The sequence below is a fragment of the Tamandua tetradactyla genome, chromosome 26, assembly GCF_023851605.1.
Source record: "Tamandua tetradactyla isolate mTamTet1 chromosome 26, mTamTet1.pri, whole genome shotgun sequence".
Taxonomy (NCBI): domain Eukaryota; kingdom Metazoa; phylum Chordata; class Mammalia; order Pilosa; family Myrmecophagidae; genus Tamandua; species Tamandua tetradactyla.
Window position 1 is genome coordinate 47,482,393 of NC_135352.1, and position 20,285 is coordinate 47,502,677.

The following is a 20,285-nucleotide window of genomic DNA, read 5'->3' on the forward strand; positions in this document are numbered from 1 at the left end:
CAGATGAGTAAAAAAATAAGAACAAACAATAAATAAATAATAAGGGGAATAAGAGATAAAAAATGGGTAGGTTACAATACTAGTGGTCAGTGAGAAGGAGGGGTAAGGGTTATGGGATGTATGGGTCTTTTCTTTTTCTTTTTCTGGAGTGATGCAAATATTCTAAAAAGGATCATTTTGATGAATATACTATGTGATGATATTGTGAGCCACTGATTGTATACTTTAGAGGACTGTATAGTGCATGAAGATATGGCCAGAACAAATCAAAGGGCTAAACCAAAAATCAATAAGGAAGGAGCTACACAAGGGAGGCATGGTTGATTGGGGCCACCAATGTGACAGTCTGCTGATAGGCACCTCTCCTACATTCAAACTACAGATCACCTCCCATCCTCTCTTTTTCTCTCTAGGGTCTTGCTCTATTAGTTATTCCTCCATCTCTGTACCTTCAACCTCTCTCCCTCTCCCTATTGACTTTTTCCATCAACATTTAGGTGAGCTCTGGATACTCCTTGAAATAACAACAATACTTCAAATCTCTTCTGCCTATTAACCAAACTTCTTAAACTAGTCCTAATCAACTGTCCCCAATTCTCCATCTTGTGAATATTATTCATCAGTGATATGGCTTTCACTCACACAGCTATACTGACTTGCTCTTGTCAAGTATACACCTTTTTTTTGTTGTTCTCAATTGCCAGTTTTCTTGTCTTGCCTGTCACTCAGTCAATACCTCTTTATAACATATACGCACAGAGTCTGGCATGAAGTAGATGTTCAGCAAAAACTGGTCAAATGGAGTTGAGTCACAATGTATATGGATGTCCAATAGAGTCACATCTTCTTGTGGCTTAATCCAACAGATGTGGCTCAATTCTTCAGCAGTATTTAACAATGTAGACCACTTCCTCCTTGAAACACTCCATTTCCTATACTCGACTTACTTTAATTTTCTTGACAGTACAGTTCCTTTTTGCTCCTTTTTTGTGTGTCCATTTAAAAAAGATTGCCATTCCTTAGGTTTTATCCAGACCCTCTCCTTTTCTTACTCTAAGCATTCTCTTGTCATCCCACCCTTTCTGTAGCTTTAGTTACCATCTGCACACAAACGTTTCACAAGCCTAAATCTCCAGCCCAGATCTCTCTTCCCTAGTTCCAGAGGCATAAATCCAACTGCCTACTCAATATCTCTACTTGATTATCCCGCAGGTACCTCATATTCAACAGGTCCAAAAATGAAGCCATTTTCATTCTCTCCAAAACTGTTGCTCTCCTTGTGACCTCCTTCATGACCATCAGTGGCCCCAGCCAGATACATGAGTATCCTCAAACCTCCTTTTAACCTCCCTTTCCACCATCCAACCAATATTCTGAGTCTATTCTCTAGACATCTTTAAAGATGTCCTCTCCTAGCCATTGCCAGTGGCTGAGTCACCTTATCTTTCATTTGGATTTCTGCCACAGACGCCTATCCAATCTCTTGAATACACGGTTGCTTTTCCTGCTATTTCTCATCCGTGAACACTTACAAAATCTATCTATTACTGTAAATCCAGAGTGATCTTTCTATATGGCAATCATTCACTTGTTAAAAACCTATCAGTGAGTGCTCATTACCTGTAGAATAAATTTCCCAGCTTTTAACTGAGTGACAAGACCCTGATGATCTGGTACCTACCTTTCGAACTCCTTTCCTGTTTCTCCTCATTCCCCACATCTCCAGACTTCCCCTTTACTCCTTTTCCCTATGCCACTTCCCCAGTTACACACAATCTCACTCACCTTGGCCTAGAAATTAAACATGTTATCTCTGGAGATAAACTACCTGGCTGTTAGAGTGTGACCTTGAAAAGTTACATAACCTCTCCGTGCTTCAATTTCTTATCTGTAAAATCAGAATAGTAATAGTGATACTTCATAAAGTTGTAAGAATAAACTGAGATCATACAAGCAAACTCCTTAGCACAGTGTTTCTCATATAAGAAAAGCTCAATGAGCATTATGTATATTTACTCTTCTTCAGGCACACCACTACTTTTAGCTCTTCAAACAGTCTCTGCTTTCTCTTCCTTCTGAGTCTTCATAAAGCTATTCCGTCAGCCTAGAACACTCTTTTCCCACCAGCCCTTCCTCAGTCTCTACTGTTAGCCTAGCCAGCCCCTACTCATACTTCAGGTATTAGCTCAGTTATCACTTCTCACTAGGCTTTCCCTTTCATATTTTTGTACTTTTTTCTGTTAGGCTGAATTATCATCTCCTGTTTATGTCCTTGCTACACCGTCTGATGGGAAGTATGTGAATCATCTTTGTTGCTCACTTATTCTCTTCCTTTTAGCATTTAGCACCATGCTTTGCAAACAATAGGAGCTAAAAAATATTTGTTTCATGAAAATGAATCATCCACATATTCCTCCAATCCTATGAGGGGGTCCCAATGTATTGGAACAACAGTAACTAGTTAAGTCTTTCCAAGACTAAAGACACTTGATGTAGAAACGTAAAATTAAACCAAAATCTAACCACAATGCCCCAAATTCTTGCAAATCGCTTACTTTTCCTTTCAATTTCAAAAACAGAGGCAGGAAATCTTAGAAAATTTTTTATAAACAGCTGAAACAAAAGAGAACATTTACAATACCTATATTCCAATCAACTTTGCTTCTGACAGATTTCATCATTATTATTCAGTTAATGAGGGTGGGTATTGGGAAAGTCATCAGGAGTGCTGAGGAGGATGTCACAACTGAGCATTGGACACACCCAAGTCTTTCAGGCTTCCAAAGTTACCATGAACGTAACGGGAAGAAAATAATTAAAGGTGATATTTTAATAATCAGACAGATTTTCTTGCTAGGAAACAACTTCCATTTTCTCTTTAACCTCTCCGTGATAGGCTGAAGAGAACCTGAAGAAGAAAAACAAATAAAATGATTCCTCCATCTTTATCATGCTGGTATGTTAGCATGTAATGGTGATTTAATATCTCTCTCTAGAGCAAAACATGAAGCTTCCTAAAATTTGCAGAGTTCATTTGAAAATATTTGCCAAAAAATTAGAAGAATAAAATAAACTCAAAATATGTAGTGAAACAGTTTTATATTGCTTCAAATTTAATTTAAAATTCTCAATTATCTATGATAATCTAAGATAATAAAGGCTATAATTGAAGAAAATTATAATAAAAAATGCATAAATGTGCATAATTGATTTCTAGACAGCACAAAAACCCTATTCAATTTCCTAATCTTACCATTTTAAAAATAATTTAGAAAAAATAAAAGCATTCTCTCTCATCAGAAACATCTGTTGTTTGTTGTTGTTGTGTGTGTGTGCTGGAAAACCATGGACTTCAGTGTCACATATATTTGAGTTTATACCTTGGCTCAACCCCTCACAGCTCTGTGAGTTTGGTCAAGTCATCTCGCTTATCTGAGCCTTGGTTTCCTTTTCTGTAAAATGAGCATAATATTACTTGCCTCATGAGGGCATGAGGTTTAATGAGATAACTTCTGTAATACAGCACCATAGTACCTGACATATAGCAGGCATTTAGCAAATATTAATCTCTTTTCTCGGCTTTCCTTCTCAAGTAAGGGAAAGTAAAGCACTTAGAATGTCTCTTCTCAACCTCACAACTAAAACATTTCATGTTCCTGCCTTCTGCACAAAAATGAGAAGCTCCAAGTCGGCAGTGGCAGCTGAGTGGAGTGCTTAGGGTCTGGTCCTACTGATAATGCTGAGGAGGAAGATAACGGGAGTGGTAATAATAATAACAGTAGAGGTACATCAGTGGAGCACTTACTGTGTTTAAATTCTGTCTTTGGATATCCTGGTATATCAACATCCCAGCATAATGCCTGGCACACACCAAGTCTATTCAAATGGTAAGTCACTTCAATTCTTTAGTATCCACCAAAAAGTCTCCTCACATATATCACTAAAAGAAAACATAAATATCTATCTTCAAGTGTCTAGCCAAAAACACTTTCTATCTGATGATAAAATGTTGCACTTCTAAGAGATCACAGGCTCTATTTTACTAATAGAGGAGCAGCACTGCTCAGTGGGCTGGATAAGAACTGTACCTCTAAAGGCAATGTGGTTTGGGGGAACATACTACTTGCTTGCTAGAGCTGTTGTAACAAATTACACCCACTTGGTGGCCTAAAGAACAGAAATGTATTCTCTCACCATTCTGGGAGCCAAAAGTCTGAAATCAGTGTTTCAACAGGGCCATGCTCTCTCTGATGCCTGTAAGGAAAAATCCTTTCTTGCCTCTGCTTGGCTCAGTGGTAACCAGCAATTCTTGGTTTTCCTTTTTGCAGCATATCTCCAATTTCTGCCTGTGTCTTCACATGGTCTTCTCCCTTTATTTTCTTATAAGGACACCAGTGATAGTGAATAAAGGGCCAGCCTACTCTTGGGTGACCTTTCCTTAACTAACTACATCTGCTAGAACCTCATTTTCAAACAAGGTCACATTCTGAGGTACTGGCATTTAGGACTTCAACATATATTTTGTGGGGACACATGTCAACCTATAACACTAACAAATGGTTTATGAGGCATTATGAGGCAAGTTGGTTTTTTTTTTAAACATTCTTTGGCTGTCCCAAAAACATTGGGATGGATATTCCCACATGCTCAAACCACACAGCTTGCTCCTAGGAGGTACTGGAGGGGATGTGGTGTGGAGTAGGAGAGGAAGAAAGAAGGGGTGATGAGGTGAAGAAAATCTCATGCCACAGAATTTCTCTTAGAAGGAGCTCTAAGCTTAGAAGAAACACTTTGAAAAACTGCTTAGAGAGAAGCATGGTATCAAGGATTTGCTCAAGCAAGAAAAGATACATTAAACTGATATGTATGACTCATGGAGAAAAACATTTTTTGCCCCTGAAAAGGAGGAAAAAGTGGAGGAGAGGGCTGAACCTGTAGGATGGCAGAGGGCCCTACAGATTCTTTCTCAAATCCTCAGAAAATTCTACAGAATCCATAAATTCCTTCTGCATATTGGCTTCTTGTAGAAATTAATGAAGGGAGAAGGGCAAGGAGGTCCTAGCTAACTGTAGCTTTGTCAGGAAGGCCTGCTCTCCCAAGCTGACCCTCTCATCTTGACCTGCAAAGGAGAGCAATGGTAATCAGCAACAAACCACTCGAGCAGAGCCTCTGATCAGCTCCCAGCTTCTTAACCTCTTTGCCTCTATATTAGATAACGAGGTTATTGGCCAAAGGGCTGCCCTCACATTCTAGCTATGTAGAATTTGATGTCTAATGGCAAAGAACTTGTGAAACAAGTGGAAGAACTATCATCCTATCTCGAGGAGAAATGAATTGAAGCATCATTACATGATTTTCCAAAACGACACTCTGTATTTAGCATTGGTGCCATCTGAACTTCTGCCAGGGAAAAATATCTAATGAGAGTGATTGAGCAAAATGTTTTTCACCTGCTATGATGGTGCTACTTAATCAAAAATCATTTATTAAGTACCTAATTACATACAGTGCTGTGCTGGATGCCCATAGAGAGAACTATGTGTACCTGGCCCCTCCTCTCCAGCAGTTTACAAAATAGAGAAGTGGGAGGGTATGGGGAGGCAGGAAGGAAGCTAAAATTTCATGAGTTCCTGCACTGTCCTAAATCCCATGTACAGATTCTTCATGTGATTTAAACCTTCCTTAAACAGAAAGGCAACTTCCTAGGATTTAGGGATGGCAGGCAGAAATGTATATATTGTAGTAGCATGGGATCCCATGTGCCTGGTCATATGAGTAGTTAAGGACCAAGGAATTCCAGTAACCAGCTCCAGAGTACCAGCATTATGAATAAAGCATTGGCTTAATGATGTCTTGATTTGAACTTTCTCTTAGACTCAAAATGCAATCAAAACCAGTGATTTAAGCTGAACCAGGGCATAGTGTTTACTTGATCAAATACTAAAGGAAACTAAACTACCACTTGTGCCAGTTTGAAAGGATTATGTACCCTAGAAAAGCCATGTTTTAATCCTGATCTGTCTTGTGGCAGCAGCCATTCCTTTTAAATTCCTATTCAGCACTGTAGATTGCAAACTTCAGTAGATTATCTCATCATAGATGTGACTCACCCAATTGCGGCTGTTTACCTTTGATTAGAGGGAGATGTGATGCCACCCATTCCAGGTGGGTCTTGATTAGCTTACTGGAATCTTTTAAAAGAGGAAACATTTTGGAAAAAGCTTCAGAGCCACAAGAGGGACAAGAGCCCCCATAGTCAGAGACCTTTGCAGATGAAGAAAGAAAATGCCCCCTGGGGGACCTTCATGAAACAGGAAGCCTAGAGAGAGATTTAGCAGATGCCACCATGTTCACCATGTGCCTTTCAAGTTTAGAGAGAAACCCTGAACAACTTCAGCTTTCTTGAACTAGGTATCTTTCCCTGGGTGCCTTAGATTGGACATTTCAATAACTGTAAACTTGCCACTTAATAAATTCCCCTTTTTATAAGCCATTTAGTTTTGGGTATTTCACATTTTAGCAGCTTGCAAACTAAAACAGAATTTGGTACCAGAGAAGTGCTGCTGTGGTTTGCAAATCCAAACATGTTGGATTGGCTTTTTAAATGGGTAGGGGAAGATTCTGGAAGAGTTGTGAGGAGCTTGATAGAGAAAGCCTAGAATGCTCTGAAGAGACTGTTGGCAGAAATGTGGACTCTAAAGATACTTCTGATGAGGACAGAAATGAGGCTCATGTTATTGCAAATTTGAATGAAGGTGACCCTTGTTTTAAAGTTGCAGAAAATTTATCAAAACTGACAGCTGGCTTTAGATGGAAGGCAATTTTTAAAGCCATGAACTTGGATATTTAGCAGAAGAGATCTCCAAATTAAATGTGGAAAGTGTGGCCTGGTTTCTCCTTTCAGCTTATAGTGAAATGCGACAGGAAATAGATAAACTGAGAACTGAACTCCTGGGTATAGAGATGCCAGAAAGTTATGTTCTGGATAATTCTGGACTTTCAGAGAACAGTGCCCCACGTAAGGATTTAACCAAATGTTGACCTAGTCAGTCATTTCAGAAAAAGCCAGGATTGGACATGGAGTTATTCAGGGAGGATTTGTGGAAACTTCTTTTGTCTGATGGGCATGATCTGAGTATACTACATAGAAAGCCAACTGGAGTGTTTTGGGATCTGTATAAATGGAACTGCTGCCAGTCTGGACTAAAAGACTCAGAAAAGGGACGAAGTGAAGGTAAAATATCTTCAGAAGCAGAACCATGGAGACTAATGTCTGAAATCAAGAAACCTCAGACCAGGAGAGCAGATCATCTAAGTACTTGGAGAGGGTGAGTTTGCCCCACGGTAGAGGTGGCCTTCCACCTCCTTGCAATGGAAGAGTAGTGCTGCCTCAGGCCTTGGAGAAGGTAAAGCACATTTCTTGGGGACTGGAGAGATTGGCTGCCACTACATGGAGGGGTTGAGCGTGTGCCCCAGAAATGGTAGAGAGCCAGGTACAGCCCCAATGTTTGGAGAGGGTGGCACTGAGAAAAAGGTGGTCTCCCCAGTGTCCTCCAAGGTTGCATTCAGAGAGAGGCGGGCCACTGTATAGGCCCTTGGAAAGGGTGGGATTGCTGCTTTCTAAAGCCCTGAAGATAAATGACTCTCAGACTTCAAAATTTAATGGGGTTTTCCCTGCAGGTTTTCAAAACTGCTTGGGTCCGTTGACCCGTGTTCTTTCCAATTTCTTCCTGTAGAAACGGGAATGTGTATCTTATGACTGTCCCTTCTTTGTATGTTAGCAGCAGATGACTTGCTCTGAGTTTTACAGGTTCAGAGCCAGAGAATTTTGCCTTAGGACAGACCATACCTGCGGCTGACTTTGATGAGGTTTTGTACTGTTTCTGACTTTGTATTGCATTTGTATTGTTACTGAAATTGTTTAAGGCTTTCTAATATTGTGATGGAATTAATGTAGTTTGCAATAGGATAAAAACATGTCTTTTGGGGGTCTACAGAGTGGAATGTGCCAGTTTGAATCTATTCTGGACCCCAGAGAAGCCAAGCTCTTTAACCTTCATTCAACATTGCTGGGTGAAAGCTTTTTGACTGTTTCCATGGAGATGTGAGTTGTAACTTTTGAATAGATTGTTTCCACCCATTCAAGGTGGGGTTGCTCACTGGAGCCCTTAAAGAAGGAAACATTTTGGAAAAGCTTTATAGCCCTTGTAGCCAGAGACCTTTAGAGATGAAGGAAAACACCCCCAGGGATGCTTCATGAAACAAGAAGCCATGAGAGAAAGCTAGCAGACTTCACCATGTACTCTTCCAGCTGAGAAATAAACACTGAACGTCATTGCCCTTTCTTGAGTGAAGGTAACCTCTTGTTGATGGCTTAATTTGGACATTTTCATAGCTTTGTCCTAATTTGGACATTTTAACAGCCTTAGAACTGTAAACTTGCAACTTAATAAATTCCCCCTTTTAAAAGCTGTTCCATTTCTGGTGTATCACATTCCAGCAGCTTGCAAACTAGAACAAATGGTATTGGGAACTCTGCATTCTATTAATCATTTTTCTATAAACCTACAACTTCTCCAATTAAAAAAAAAAGAAGTGATGGACATTATTATTTTTCTGAATGGTAGCCAGTTTTCCCAATATTGTTAATTAAATAATCCATCAAGTGGGGAATAGTTATAAAAGACATAAAATTCAAGTTGAAAAGGGACAGGACCCATTGAATCTTGGTAGTTTATACAGAAAAGATTAGACTCAGGACAGCCTCCTGAAAGGAGAAGCCACTTATTTCAGAACTGAATGAAAGCCAGATTATGGAGCTACTGCTGAAGTTCAGTGTGAGACAGTTTCTAATTCAAGTTCTTTATTCACACCCTCCTACCCAAATATCCTTTCCTTTCCACTTTTGCCTGTAAGATCCAACTCACTTCCCACCTCATCAAAGACAAGTATATTCTCATTCTCCAAAATTTTGTGATCTTTCTTCTATCCTACCTCCAACAACACGTTGGAACATACAGGAATCCTTTTTAACTGTTTGGTCTGAGAATAGAAAGCTGAAAATGGGAAAGGCTGACAGCAGATATCAAAGAAGTAGGCCAATGCTGGAAAACCAGACCATGTTACTGGAGTATAATTGGGAGAGAACTGAGTTGTGATAGGAATTAGTGAGTGTAATTTACTCAGTCCATGTAGGTGTTAAGCCTAATGATTGAAGTCTGAGGACAAATCAGAGATCAGGGTTCACAAGGACTGGCCAGGAGTCAAGGAATAGAAATAAGGAAGCAAAAGCTTATTCATTTTCTAGATTTCCCCAGTATCTATCACAGTTTCACATCTTGGAAAACACAGTAAATATTTATTGATGAATGAATAAATGAAACAGTGCTAAAAATGAAATCAAGCTCTAGTTTTCCCTTTTATTAGCAGGTGGCCTTGAATAATTAAAATTCTCTCACCAATTTTCTCAACTATGAAGTACAAGCAATAATACTGCTCAATCCCACCTCTGAAGATTGTCATAGAGATCAAAATAGAAATGTTATCTAAAAATGTACAAGTGCTTTGTAAATTATCATGCCTACACAGACACTGCACCTAGAATTCTACTTGGTGAGAGGCAAGGTATACACATAGCCATGTACAAATGCTATGTATTACTTGTCTTCTCTTTATTCTTCTTTTTGACATGCTACATAGCTTATTTTTCACTTCTTTTAAAGGATACATTCATCTCTAGCTTATTGTGGTGGCTTGAGGTTGTAGGTAACCCAGAAAAGAAATGGATATTCTTTAATCCATTCCCGTGGACACAGCCCTCTTGTGGTAGGACCTTCTGATTGGGTTATTTCAGTTGAGATGTGTGGGTCTTGATCCTTTTGCTGGAGTCCTTTATAAGAGATGAAATAGAATTTTGGAGAAAAGCCCTGGAGAAGCTAAGAGAAGACCCACAGAAGTTCAGAGAGGAGGCCACTGGAACCTGAAGCTGAAGACAATGAAGCGCAGGTGTGAAGGACCAGTGCACGGTGGCATGTGTCTTCCCAGGTGACAGAGGTGTCCCAATGCCAGTGGCCAGTTTTCAGAGTCCAGGTTTTGTCCTATTCATGCCTTGAGTTGGACATTTTCATGGCCTAAGAACTGTAAATTGTAAGTTAATAAATCCTCATTGTAAAAGCCAAACCATTTTCTGTGATATTATACTCTGGCAATTTTAGCAAACTGAAATACTTATATTAACAAAGGTGTTTTAAACAGCAATTCATTGCATGTCTAACCAACTTCAGAGGCTCCGAAGTTACAAGCTTATCATGTATTTCAGTCAAGATCATTATTTTATGTTTTTAGGGAATGCTCTCAAATGATTTTTAGAGAGCACATGGCATTATGAACTGTATTTTAAAAGATAAATTTTACTTCTTAAATGACTAGAACTTTCTTAAAACATAACTGCAAACAGCTAAAGCCCCATCATCTTCCGAGTACAGTATTTCTGGATTAAGGAAATTCTCCCATGAAAAAGCTGCAAACTGGATGCAGCTGGATGACAGAGTAGGGCACTTAGAGTTAGGGAAGAATCAGGCATGAGGAGAGATTCAATGAGGTCAGCTATTTAATTACTAAATTATGGTCTTGATTTTCTGATGGTTACAAAACTCATTTTCATTCTGAGTTTCTGAAAATGATTTTCTTAGAACTTTCAGAGAAATTTTGTTTTTGTTCTAAAATTTCATATATTTGGAATCTATCCAAAAATAAATTATTTCTGGAGTTTTAGCATGACTTGTTCTCCCACTCCCGTATTAGTCAGTGAAACCAAAATAAAGTTCTCTGCCTTCAAAAATAAGTTGTTTTAAAATGTCAGGATTTGGAAGCACATGGACTTTAGGAGAGTAGGGAGGATGGGGAAATATTATGGGCAAGTTAAAATTCAGTAGCTCTCAATGACCTTTAATGGACGATTTCGACCACATTTGAAATGTCTGGTTACAACTAGATTCTATTTGTGGTACATTGTGTTCTGAAAGATACAAACATTTATGGATCAAATAAATGTAAGCATTGGAATATTTTAAATTTCTCACTATACCCTAAAATTTCTTTCTATAAAGTACACGGACCAAAAATAATCTGATACACTGAAATAACTGTTGACTTAGTTTTTCTGTGTAATCACTGAAAGACAGACTTCGCTACAAAGCATTATCTAAACCCAGAATTTGGAATCTGCATCTTCCTGATGGAGCAACAGGGGACTATAGAAAAGTCTAGTGAGGATCATGCAACCTAAAATTTGATTAAAAATGTTGAAATCAATATGAATAGCTAAAGAGATCCCTCTTTAAAATCAATAATAACTATCAATTAGCACCCATTGTTTGCAAAATGCATGATTCTAGGTATGATAGGGTGAATGGAAATTACAGTGACTTATGGACACATTTTATTTTGATGCTGAAAATATCAATGAAATAATATTAACGTTTTATTGTATAATGTAACAAATATACAAAGCAAAGAAAGAAAAAAGCAATAGTTTTCAAAGCATTCTTCAAAAGTAGTTACAGGACAGATCCCAGAGTTTATCATGGGTTACCATATGATTCTCTCAGATTTTTCCTTCTAGCTGCTCAAGAATATAGGAAGATAGAAGAAGTAAATATTTTTTGTATCATTGCAATAGAATTTTTTTTTGTGAAAAATAACACATAAACAAAAAAGCAATACATTTCAAAGCACAGCACAATTAGTGGCAGAACAGATTTCAGAGTTTGGTATGGGGTACAATTCCACAATGTTATGTTTTTACTTCTAGCTGCTCTAAGTACTGGGAACTAAAAGAAATATCAATTTAATGATTCAGCAGTTGTATTTGTTCGTTAAACCCTATCTTCTCTGTATAACTCCATTATCACCTTTGATCTTTCTATCCCTCTCTTTAGGGGTGTTTGGGCTATGCCTATTCTAACTTTTTCATGTTGAAAGAAGCTGTCAATAATATGGGGTAGGAAGATGGAACTAGCTGATGTTCTGGAGAGGCTGAGCCCTCTAGATCTCAGGACTTATCTGGTCCAGGGACTCATCTGGAGATTGTAGGTTTCTGGAACGTTACTCTAGTGCTTGGAGCCTTTGCACAATCTTATATATTGCCCTAAATGTTCCTTAGGATTGGCTGGAATGGTTTTGGTTGGAGTTTGGCAAGTCATGGTATGTAGCAATGTCTAACTGAAGCTTGCATAAGAGTGACCTCCAGAGTAGTCTCTCAATTCTATTTGAGTTCTCTCAGCCACTGATACTATATTAGTTACACTTCTTTTCCCCTGTTTGGTCAGGGTGGAATTGTTGATTCCACAGTGCCAGGGCTGGACACATCCCTGGGAGTCATCTCTCACACCATCAGGGAGACTTTCACTCCTGGATGTCATGTCCCATGTAGGGGGGAGGGCAATGACTTCGCTTACAGAGTTGGGCTTAGAGAGAGTAAGGCCACATCTAAGCAACAAAAGAGGTCCTCCAGAAGTAACTCTTAGGCATACCATAGGTAGGCTAAGCTTCTCAGCTACATACATAAGCTTCAGAAGAGTAAACCTCAAGATCAAGGGCTTGGCCTATTGATTTTGGTGTCCCTAATGTTTGACACAGTATCAGGGGATTCCCTGATAGTAAAGTTTAATAGTTCCATAGTTTTAAACCCATCCTTCAAGGGACTTTGCCAATACTTTTTGATTATCTACTTACTATATTCTAGGATATATCCAGGCATTTACATTAAGCTATACAGGATTAAATGCCCTTGTTCTTTTTCTGGGCTCGCTGTGTTTCAACTGTTCAAATGAGCTATCAAGATAGGCTGAGTTAGATTATGTGCTACAGAAAATTTAGGTTCCAGAAAAAATAAACCTTTCTTCCTTTGGTATCAAACAGTAGGTATGGTTCTAAAATATAGAGAATATCTTCCTTATGCTTGTGTTCCAAATTACCTTAATCCCGACTTGATCAGCTTTATTCCTATCTCTAAATACCAGGTTATAGGTATACAAAACAGCCTCTCAAATCCAGAAATCGTAATTACCACTCGAGACTAAATGTATCTGCTATAAGAGCTTACAATCTAGGACCCTGTTTTCTTATAAGCATTTTCTAAAGGAAATCATACAATAATCATTCTTTCATTTCTGGCTTATTTTGCCTCACCAAATGTCCCACAGATTCATTCACATCATTGCAGCCTCACGACTTCGTAGCAGCACAATATTTGATAATATGTATACACAATCGTTCGCCAATCTACCTCTCAGTCAGTGTATCCTTCGGCCATCTGCATTCATCAGGCATCATGTATAATGCCTAAAGACCACAGTCATCAACACTCTCAATTTTAGATAATTTTATTGTTCCCAAGAGCAGATAATCAATAAACACCCCTCACCAAATGGGAACTCTTAAACTTTCCTAACTCTTGTCCCTTCCCCCATTATTTACCCCTGTGTTGCTGTGGTACTGCTTATGTTTTCCTGTTAAACATAGCCATAACATGCAACAGCAGTTTTCCCCAAGTACCCTGGACTTAAACACTCTTTGTACATGAATCATACCTTTGAAGTAGTTCTTACAAGAACGTATTTATATTTCTAGTGTTAATCAGTGGGACGCATAGGTCTATACAACCTCTTTCAATCTTGTTCCCCTTCAATATGGTAATATTACTTAAAGACTCGCTAGAGAACTGCTTTCATTTCTATCTAATCCCTTATATTTGAGTTCAACCTCTTTAGCTGACTGTTCACCCATCTCTAGCTCCTATGTATTTCTAAATCCCATATATTCTGTATTATAAGCCTCTGATTCTACCTTTAGCATGGTCATAAATATGGAGTCACATGCAAAAAGTACCTATTCTTTTGTGTTGGGCTTATTTCACTCAGCATTATGTTCTCAAGGCTCATCCATCTTGCCACGTGCTTCAAGAAGTCATTCATCTTACTGCTGCATTATATTCCATCACATGTATATACCACATTTTCTTAATCCACTCGCCTGTTGATGGGCATCTGGGTTATTTCCATCTTTTGGCGACGGTGAATAAGGCTGCTATGAACATTGGTATGCAAATGTCTTTTTGTGTCACTTCTCTCAGGTCTTCTGGGTACATACCAAGTATTGCTATTACTGGGTCATAGGCCAACATATTTAGTTTCCTAAGGAACCATCAAACTGCCTTCCATAGTGGCTGTACCATTACACATTTCCACCAGCAGTGCTTAAGTGTTTCAATTTCTCCACATCCTCTCCAACATTTATAGTTTCCTATTTGTTTAATATCAGCCATTCTTATAGATGAGAGGTGGTATCTCATTGTAGTCCTGATCTGCACTTGCCTTACAGCTACTGAAAATGAGCATCTCCTCATGTGCTTTTGAGCCATCTGTATTTGCTCTTCAGAATAAATGCCTATTCATATCTTTAGCCCATTTTAAAATTGGTGTGCTAGTTTGAATCTGTAGTTGACCCCAGAAAAGCCATGTCTTTTACTCCTCATTCAGCATTGCTGGCTGGAAGTTTTCTGATTGTTCCCATGGAAATGTGACCCACCCAATTGTGGGTGGTAACTTTTAATTAGACGATTTCCATGGAGATGGGTCTCCACCCATTGAAGGTGTGGTTGCTTATTGGAATCCTTCAAAAGAGGAAACATTTTTTCGAGTCCCTTTTTAGAGGCACGTAAAAGCCACCGCAGAACACCACAGAAGCATGGAGCAGGGTCCACCAGCCAGCAACTTCTGGAGATGAAGAAGGAAAATGCCTCCCGGAGAGCTTCATAAAACAAGAAGCCAGGAGAGAAAGCTGAGAGACTTCGCCACATGCCCTTCCCGCTGAGAGAGAAACCCTGAACTTCATTGGCCTTTCTTGAGTGAATGTAACCTCTTGTTGGTGCCTTAATTTGGACATTATTATAGACTGGCTTTAATTGGGACATTTCCGTGGCCTTAGAACTGTAAACTAGCAACTTATTAAATTCCCCTTCTTAAAAGCCTTTCCATTTCTCGTATATTGCATTCTGGCAGCTAACAAACTAGAACAATTGGTTGGTTGTTCTTTTGTTGTTGTTTGATTACTTTATGTATTCAGGGTATCAAACCTTTGACCAATATGTGGTTTCCAAATACCTTCTCCCATTGAGTTGGCTGCCTTTTCATCTTTTTGACAAAGTCTTTTGAGGTGCTAGAAACATTTTATTTTGAGGAGTTCCCATCTATCTATTTTTTCTTTCGCTGCTTGTGCTTTGGGGGTGAAGTTTAGGAAGCTATCTACTATTACTAGGTCTTGAAGATGTTTCCCTACATTTTCTAGAAATTTTATGGTGCTAGTTCTTATATTTAGGTGTTTGATCCACTTTGAGTTAATTTTATATAGGATGTAAGGTAAGGGTCCTCTTTCATTCTCTTTGCTATTGATATACAGTTCTCCCATGCCCATTTATTGAAAAGACTATTTTGTCCCAGCTCAGGATTTGGAGGCCTTGCCAAAAATCAGTTGACCATAGATTTGGTGGTTTATTTCTGTGCTTTGGATTCAATTCTATTGGTCAATGCTTCTGTCTTTGTGCCAGGACCATGCTGTTTTGACCATTATGGCTTTATAATAAGTTTTAAAGTCAGGAAGTGTTAATCCTCCCACTTCATTCTTCCTTTTTAGGATGCTTTAGCTATTCCGGGTCTCTTTCCCTTCCAGATGAATTTGGTAACTAGCTTTTCCAAGTCTTCAAAGTAGGTTGTTGGAATTTTGATTAGTACTGCACTGAATCTGTATATCAATTTGGGGAGAACTGACATCTTAACTAAATTTAGCCTTCCTATCCATGAGCAGGGAATGTCTTTCCACCTATTTAGATCTTCTTTGATTTCTTTTAGCAATGTTATGCAGTTTTCTGTGGACAAGTCCTTTACATCCCTAATTAAGTTCATTCCTAAGTATCTGATTCTTTTAGTTGCTATTTTGATTGGAATTTTTTCCTTAACTGAGTCCTCAGTTAGGTCATTGCTTGTGTATAGAAATGTTACTGATTTCGCATATTAATTTTATATCCTGCCACCTTGCTGAATTTGTTCACTAGCTCACATAACTGTTTTAGATGTCTCAGGATTTTCCAAGTAGAGTATTATATCATCTGCAAATAATGAAAGTTTTATTTCTTCATTTCCAATATGGATGCCATTTATTTCTTTGTCCTGCCTGACTGCTCTAGTTAGAACTTCTAGTTGAATGTTGAATAATAATGGTGACAGAGGGCATCTTTGTCTCATTCCTGATCTTAGGGGAAAAGCTCTCAGTCTCTCTCCATTAAGTTGATGCTCATTACCGATTTTTCATATATGCCCTTAATCATATTGAGGAAGTTACCTTTGATCCCTATCTTTTGAAATGTTTTTTAGCAGAAAAGGATGTTGAATTTTATCGAATGCTTTTTTCAGCATCAATCGGATAATCATGTGAGTTTTTTCCCTTTTGATTTGTTAATGTGCTGGATTAATTGATTTTCTTTTTTTTTTTGAAACATTCTTGCATTCCTGTTACAAACCCCACTTGGTTGTGGTGTATAATTCTTCTACTGTGTTGTTTGATTCCTTTTGCTAGTATTTTGTTGAGAATATTTACATCTATGTTCACTAGGGAGAATGGCCTGTAATTTTCCTTTCTTATACCATCTTAACCCAGTTTCAGTACTGAAATGATATTAGCTTCATAAAATGAGTTAGGTCTAGTTCCTTTTTCCTAATTTTTTTTTTTTTGGAAAAATCTGAGCAGGATTGGTGTTAGTTCTCTTTGAAAGTTTGATAAAATTCCCCTGTGAAGCCATCTGGCTCCCGGGCTTTTCTTTGTAGGAAGATTTTTGATGACTGAGTGAATCCTTTTCTTCTAATAGTGAACTGTTTGGTAGAAAACATGTTTTCAACTTCCCTTACTGTTCATAGGTAAATAAGATGCAAGATACTTTTCAGTCATGCAAAATACAAGCATCAGACACTATTACAAATATAATTCATGCTTATTTGTGTTGCCTTGACAGCCACTAGTGCATTATATAGACATAGATTGCAATACTATTTCCTGATGATGACTAAGTTTTAATTTCCTATACACAGCACCTATGCTTAAGTTCTCTAAAATTATCTTCTGGAAGGTCCATTTTGGACAGTTTCACAAAACCATGTCCTTGCACCTAACTTCTTGTTTCTGCTTATGGTACCGGGTATGAATATCAATGACTTTTTGTGAGAGTTGTTTATTTATTCCCTTTTAGTTCTAAATTTTGACCTGGACAGAGTAGACATGGCAAAGCCCCTATTCTTGCAAGGGAAGGCCTAAGCAAATGATGAGGGAAAGACAAACCTTGTTCCCTTTTCCTTCTAAACATCACCCTCACTCTCCAGAGAACATTCTTCTCTTCTACTCACTCTATTTCCTGGAAGCCAAAATCTCCTCCCGAAGCATACCTCCTAGTCTAACAACCTCACTTCTCCATCAAACCCCATAAAATCTTTTATATGATTATTAGTGCTTTTGCCCCCTTATCAAACCTTGCGAAGCTCAGAATTCTATTGCCAAACACCATTGCTTCCTTTGGTTTATACTGGGTAATCACAGAGTATTGCCACACTAAAGTGTCAGCAAGCCCTTTAGCTTACCATCACCTTTTTTCCTCCAAAATTTTGGACTTGGAACAATTTCAAACTCAAGAAAAAAATTTTTGAAGTACCATTTGAGTATTACAATATTCATAATGTACTTTTAAAACAGTGACTGATCTTAGTAACACCTCAATAAACCTGACAGAAAAAAAGTGGATCATATGGTATGTGCATTATCTCGATAAAACTGCTTTAAAAATGTGTGTGAACACACACACACACACACACACACACACACACACACACACAGAGCAAATGGGGCATAATATTAACTGGTGGATAATACACTAGAATATCTTTCCAAAAACCTACAACCCCCAGGTAGTCTCTGGTCCAAATGAGTCCTGAAATGCCAAGGGGCCAGCCTCTCCAAAACATCAACTAGCTCCATCTCTCTATCCCATATTATCCACAGCCCCTTCCAACATGAAAAGTTAAAATGGGCATCGCCCAAATACCCCTAAAGGTATATTTGGGTGAAAGATCAAAGGTGATGCCGGAGTTATACAGAGAAGTTAGGGTTTAACAAATGAGTATGAGTGCTGAATCAGCATAGTGACATCTCTTTTGGTCTTCAGTATCTTGTAACAGCTAAAAGAAAAATTGAAAAATCATGGATCTGTAACCCACATCAAACTTTGAAATCTGTTTTATAACTACTTGTTGAGACGTACTTGGAAACTTATTGCTTTTTTTGGTGTAATATATATATATATATATATATACATATTTCACAATAAAAAATGTTTAAAAAAGTATTAACTGGTGAATCAATATAATGTTCATTGTGCTGATTTTTCAACATTTCTGTAGGTTTTTAATTTTTTAGAATAAAATGGGAGAAAATGCATGTCCAGAGACGGCTCTTCAGAGTAATTCATAGAATCTGATAATTACGACACTTTAAAGGTCACGTGGGGGTCTCTCTCCCTCTGCCGAGAGCAGCCTAAAAAGGACTGCAGCACACCCAGAGTGCACACACCCACACGTGTGCAGACCGAAATGCCCCGGCCGCTCCCGAGGCTTCCTCTGCGGGGTGGCACTGACGGTCAACTTTACCTTCCCCGTCTGCTGACATCTTTACAACGAGGACGTATTGTCAGCAAAGTCCATTCACAATTTTCTTCAGTCCACTTAAAAAGTCAACCCTGGAAACACTGAGCCGCCTTCTCTCCCTCACGCGAAACCGCGGCACGCGCCGACCTTCCGTCCCAAGGCCCAAAGTAAACGCTCCAAAAAGACACAGGTGGCGGTCGAAATAAACTCCCGGACGTTTAGGAATGTACGCCCCAGCGATCACGTCAGGTTCCGGCAAGGGTGCGCCCGTCGAAAGTCGCCGGTGTCCCCCGGCGGAAGTCAGCGATGCGCCGCGGCGGAAGTCGTCGGAATGTCTCAACGGAAGTCGAAGGTGAGCTGCGGCGGAAGTTGCTGTGGTCCCTCAGCGGAAGTCGAAGGTGCTCCGCGGCGGAAGTTGCGTCAGAGCCCTCCCAGCTGTTTCCGTTTGCGCGTCTCTCGCTCCGCCTCGACCCTTGGGGCTGAGGAGGCGAGACCCGGCGCGGAGAAGGGGCTAGTCTGGGGCTGGCAGGTCCCAGCTGGCGGCGATTTTCCTCAGCCGGTGGCCCCGGGCGCGGTGGAGAAGCGCTGTCGGCCGGGTTTCGGCCTCCAGTGGCGGGAAATGGCGGCGGTGGCCAGGCCGGAGGACGTAAGTGCAGGGGAGTGGCGGAGGCTGGAGCGCGCGGGGCCGGGAGGTCGTGGGAGAGGCCTCATGTGGGGCCTCTCCGAGAGAAGGCGCCCGGGGGGCCGCAAAAAACCCCGAGTGGCCCAGATTGTGGGGTGCATAGTACAGGGTGATGGCATAATTGCAAAAATTCTGTTTGTTTGAGTCTTGTTCTAGTTTGCTAGATGCCAGAATGCAATACACCAGGAATGGAATGGCTTTTTAGAAAGGGGAATATAATAAGTTACAAGCTTACAGTTGTAAGGCTATGTAAATGTCCCAATTAAAGTAGGTCCACAGACATGTCCAATCTAAGGCATCCAGGAAAAGATACCTTGATACCAAGTGAAAAGGCACCTGGCGAGCAGGGTCGGGGTTCCTTTTCAGGCCTCCTGCTTCATGAAGCTCCTTCTTCATCTCCAGAAGTCGCTGGCTGGTGGACTCTGCCTTGTGGTTCTGCAGCGTTCTGCTGTGGCTTTCTCGTGGGTCTAAAAGGGACTCTCCAAAATGTTTCCTCTTTTAAAAGATTAGTGGGTGGAGTCACAACTCCATGGGAACAATCAAAAAGCTCCCAGCCAGCAATACTGAATGTGGATTAAAGGACATGGCTTTTCTGGGGTCTACCGTAGATTCAAACCGGCACAAGTATATTCAGGCATTTTCTCAACTGGAAAAAAAAATGGAGTTTTTTTAGTCTCATCCTTAGAAAACTTTTTTTTTTCAGTTGAGGAAATGGAAAAATATAAGAACTGTAAGTAGATTTGAGACAAATTTCAAGAAAACCTATTTTTTTTCCGAATGTTTAATGGCTAGATTGAGGAGCTGGCAGTTTATGGAAAAAATGAATATCTAGGAGGAAACTGAGAGACTCGTAGAAAAAT

The 20,285-nt window shown here is 39.5% G+C and overlaps 1 protein-coding gene and 1 long non-coding RNA gene across 4 annotated transcripts in view; one reads left to right on the forward strand and one right to left on the reverse strand.

Moving 5' to 3' along the window:
* Positions 1 to 2,617: 2,617 nt before the first annotated feature.
* Positions 2,618 to 19,496, reverse strand: LOC143669734 (uncharacterized). The gene is made up of 3 exons (XR_013169021.1): positions 18,747 to 19,496; positions 3,806 to 10,137; positions 2,618 to 2,908 (listed from the first exon to the last, which is right to left on the reverse strand). It is a non-coding gene; the product is annotated as an uncharacterized LOC143669734 (long non-coding RNA).
* TMEM192 (transmembrane protein 192) overlaps positions 19,178 to 20,285 on the forward strand; it is a 29,689-nt gene continuing 28,581 nt past the window's right edge. For all 3 annotated transcript variants that reach the window (XM_077144328.1, XM_077144329.1, XM_077144330.1), the window contains exon 1: positions 19,178 to 19,389. In XM_077144328.1, the coding sequence (XP_077000443.1) occupies positions 19,363 to 19,389 (27 nt within the window). In that variant the 5' untranslated portion in view covers positions 19,178 to 19,362. The remainder of the gene's footprint in view (positions 19,390 to 20,285) is intronic.